Below are 4,279 nucleotides of genomic sequence, written 5' to 3'. Positions count from 1 at the left end.
GTTTAAGGGTAGTTCATTCATAAGCAATTTTCTTCTCTAACATTCTATTAATAAAAACAACACAACATATTAACCCATTCTACTGCTTAGGGGTTTCTTGGATGTTTTGTGATTTTAGCATACAAATAATACCATTATAAAATTTTTTATCATTCTCCTTCAGGCGCAAGCAATTTGCTGGATACATACTGAGGAATAGAATTGCTGGGTTGTAAACAACACATATGTTCAGCTTTTGTAGATACTGCCAAACAATTTGGCAAAATATTAATTCCAATTTACATAATCTTACCAACAATGTAGGAAATTCCTTTGTTTCCAGATCCTTGTCAGCATATGTTGCTGTCATCCTTTTCACTTTTATTAATTCTGGGTATAAGGAAATGGCAATCTACTCTAATATTCTTGCCTGGAGAATCCTGTGGACAGTGGAGCCTGGAGGGCTGCTGTCCATGGGGTCGCACAGAGTCGGATACGACTGAAGCGACTTAGCATGCATGAATGCATTGGAGAAGGAAATGGCAACCCACTCCAGTATTCTTGCCTGGAGAAAACCAGGGACAGAGGAGCCTGGTGGGCTGATGTCTGTGGGGTTGCACAGAGTCGGACATGACTGGAGCGACTTAGCAGCAGCATCAGCAGCAATGATATTTCATGGAACTTCAAATATGCATTTCCGTGGTGACTGATGAAACTGAGCAGCTCTCCATATGTTTATGGACTGGATACCCACTGTTGTAAAGTGACTGAGTCTATTGTCAGTTGTCCGTCTTCTGGTTGTCTGTCTTCTCCTGGACAGAGATCATTTGTCAGTTATATGCGGCATGCCCTTTAACTCCTTGTCTTTTTTCCAAATACAAAGTCTTAATCTTGATATGGCAAAGCTAACAATCTTTTCCATTCCGTTTATTGATATTTCAATGTTTCCTTTAAGAACATACTGATTTTATGGAGCTATTCTCTTTATGATGTGTTCTTCTTATGCGGTTAAAAAATTCCTCTTGGAATTGATTTTAGTGCTTGGTGTTTGACAGTCACTGATTTTCAAAATTTCCCACTTACAAATGTCCAATTATTCCAGAAGCATTTATTTAAAAGTCCTCCCTATTAAGCTACACAGTGCCACCTTTATAAAAAATGTTAATACACTTTTGAGTTTGTTTCTGTTCACCATTAAATGGTCTATTTGTCTATCCTTTCATCAATGCAATGCTATTTTCATTCCTATAATTTTATTGTATTTTAATATCCAGCAGAACAAATCTTCACACAGTGCTAGTCTTTTTAAATAGTATCTATATGTCAATCCTACTCTCCCCGTTGACATACATACACTGTACGTGTGAGTGTGCGAAGTCGCTTCAGTCGTGTCCAACTCTTTGCAACCCCATGGACTGTAGCCTGCCAGACTCCTGTGTCCATGGGATTCTGCAGGCAAGGATACTGGAGTGGGTTGCCATGCCCTCCTCCAGGACTACTGTGTGTCAAATAGATAGCTAGTGGGAAACTGCTGTGTAGCCCAGGGAGCTCAGCTCAGTGCTCTGTGATGACCTAGAGGGGTGGGATGCGGGGTGGGAGGGAGGCTTAAGAGAGAGGAGATATATGAATACATATAGCTGATTCATTTTGTTGTACAGCAGAAACTAACACAATGGAGTAGAGCAACTATCCTCCAATAATAAGATAAAAAAAATAGATATGTAACCGCAACTCATATCAAGAAATCAAACACTTACCAGTGACGCAGAAGGTTCCTTAATCCTCTCTCAGTTACTAATCCCCCAACAATCCCAACTTCCTTTCATCACAGGTTAGTTTTGCTGGGTTTTGAACTTCACATAAATCATACAGCATGCACCCTCTCTCTCTCTCTCACACACACACACAGCAAAAAAAAAAAAAAAAACACCAAAAAAACCCCCAGTGTCTCAGCTTTTTTGGCCCCACAATTTTTCATATAATTTTTAGAATTAGTTCTGTCTTTTTTTTAAAATAAAATTCCTGTTGGGAATTTGGATTGTAATAAATATATTTGGAGGAGAACTGATATCTTTAAATATGACTTCTAATGCCCAAGCCTGGACCATCTCTATTTTCTTCAATTTCTTTCAGTATTTCTTACTGTTTTGGACAGAGGTCTGCGACACATTTCTTCAGATTTACTCATAGTTATTTCATAAATTTGATACCATTTTAAACGTTCCTTTTAAAACATTTTTATTTTCTATTAGTTTCTAATACTTAAAACTGCAACTAATTTTTATAACAACCTCACATTCAACAATCATATTAAACTCTGTTAGAAACTGAGTTTCTCTAAAATATAGATCCTTGGGGCGGAGGAGCCCGAGCCGGAGCCCGGCCCGGAGCTGGTCCCGGGGGCTCCGGCTGTGGCGACTGCTGGGCCTGGCTGCGATGGCGACCCTGTGGGCCGGCCTCCTTCGTCTCGCCTCCATGCTCAGCCTGTCCTGCCTGGCGCTCTCGGTGCTGCTGCTGGTGCAGCTGTCAGACGCCGCCAAGAATTCTGAGGATGTCCGATGTAAATGTATCTGTCCTCCCTATAAAGATAATTCTGGGCATATTTATAATAAGAACATATCCCAAAAAGACTGTGATTGCCTTCATGTTGTGGATCCCATGCCTGTGCGGGGTCCTGACGTAGAAGCATACTGTCTTCGCTGTGAATGCAAATATGAAGAAAGAAGTTCAGTTACGATCAAGGTTACCATTATAATTTATCTCTCCATTTTGGGCCTTCTACTTCTCTACATGGTATATCTTACTCTGGTTGAGCCCATACTGAAGAGACGCCTGTTTGGACACTCACAGTTGATACAGAGCGATGATGATGTTGGGGATCACCAGCCTTTTGCAAATGCCCATGATGTGCTGGCCCGCTCCCGCAGTCGAGCCAATGTACTAAATAAGGTCGAGTATGCCCAGCAGCGTTGGAAGCTTCAAGTTCAAGAGCAGCGAAAATCTGTCTTTGACCGTCATGTTGTCCTCAGCTAACTGGGAACTGAATTCATGGTGACTAGAAAGAAATGAGGCAGACAATGGGAAAAAGATTGACTGAGTTTTCCTGGGTTTTGTTTTAATACCCTGTTGATTTCTCCAACTCTTGCTGGAAAATTCAAAACTCGAAACAAACACACGCTTGTTGTTTTCTTTTCTTATTAATGTATTAATCAAGGCATTTTTTTTTTAAGCACACACCTCAGACAGTGTCAGCCAATAAATCTTTTCCTATTTGTGACTTTTACTAATAAAAATATGTCTGCCTGTAAATTATCTTGAAGTCCTTTACCTGGAAAAAGCACTCTTTTTACCACACAGTTTTGACTTGGTTTTCAAGATAATTTTCAGGTAGGGTTTTTGTGTGGTATTTTTTGTTTTTGGCAGAGGAGGGGAGGGATGTGTGGGAAGTGCTTAACATACTTTTTCTCAAGTCACCTTACTAAACAAACTTTTGGAGATAAACTTTGCCTTTTATTTTCAAGATTCATTTATATTTTGCAGTATGCCAGCCTCACCCAGGAGTTGGTGATGAACAGGGAGGCCTGGTGTGCTGCAGTCCATGGGGTTGCAAAGAGTTGGACATAACTGAGTGACTGAACTGAATTTAGCCTCATCAAAGCCCCAACTTACCTATTTGAATTTTTGCACTGACTGTATTCTCTAGACATCTGGTTGCCCTGTGGCTTCACTTTATGGTAAATTAGATCTGAAAATGCACTGTGGCCCTTCACAAAAAGCAGATTTTCTTTATGTACTGTGATGTCTGATGCAACGCATCCTAGAACAAACTGGCTGCTCGCTAGTCTAATGACTAAACATAGTCTTGGTGTGTGGTCTTTCTCATCTTGTAGTATCTTTAAGGATAAATCCTAAGGACTTGGACACTTACAATAAAGAAAGTTTCTTTTAAACCCAAGCCTCCCTGGATTGATGACATACACATATTTGTCAGGACCTCCAATCAGGTTGAGAGGCAGCTGTTTGAACTCTGGTGTGTGCAGCTTTGAACTAGGATTGGAGTTCAGGTTGCCTCCCTCTGAAAGGTGTAGCAGTTATTGGATAACTGGCTTTTTTCTTCCTATGTCCTCTTTGAAATGTAACAATAAAAATAATTTTTGAAACATCAAAAAAAATAAAAAAATAAAAAAATAAAATATAGATCCTTTACATATACAGTATATACACAGTCATATTATCTTCAAGTATAGTTTCATTCCTTTCTAATATTTATGATTCTTAATATCTTTTCTTTCCTTGCCTT

The 4,279-nt window shown here is 39.6% G+C and overlaps 1 protein-coding gene across 1 annotated transcript; it reads left to right on the top strand.

The window, feature by feature from the left end:
• The first annotated feature begins 2,339 nt into the window (after positions 1-2,339).
• On the top strand, positions 2,340-3,929 carry LOC138431045 (transmembrane protein 9B). The gene has a single exon (XM_069573178.1). It carries the CDS (start codon positions 2,416-2,418, stop codon positions 3,010-3,012), a length of 597 nt encoding a protein of 198 aa, XP_069429279.1. The 5' UTR covers positions 2,340-2,415; the 3' UTR covers positions 3,013-3,929.
• Positions 3,930-4,279: the final 350 nt, after the last annotated feature.

Source organism: Ovis canadensis, chromosome 26 (assembly GCF_042477335.2).
Source record: "Ovis canadensis isolate MfBH-ARS-UI-01 breed Bighorn chromosome 26, ARS-UI_OviCan_v2, whole genome shotgun sequence".
Lineage (NCBI taxonomy): Eukaryota > Metazoa > Chordata > Mammalia > Artiodactyla > Bovidae > Ovis > Ovis canadensis.
The sequence above is the reverse complement of the archived record's forward strand: the minus strand, read 5'-3'. Positions and strand labels throughout refer to the sequence as shown.

What these genes read in the sequence shown, in the direction of transcription:
- LOC138431045 (XM_069573178.1), top strand. Translation starts at nt 2,416, where the DNA reads ATGGCGACCCTGTGGGCCGGCCTCCTTCGTCTCGCCTCCATGCTCAGC.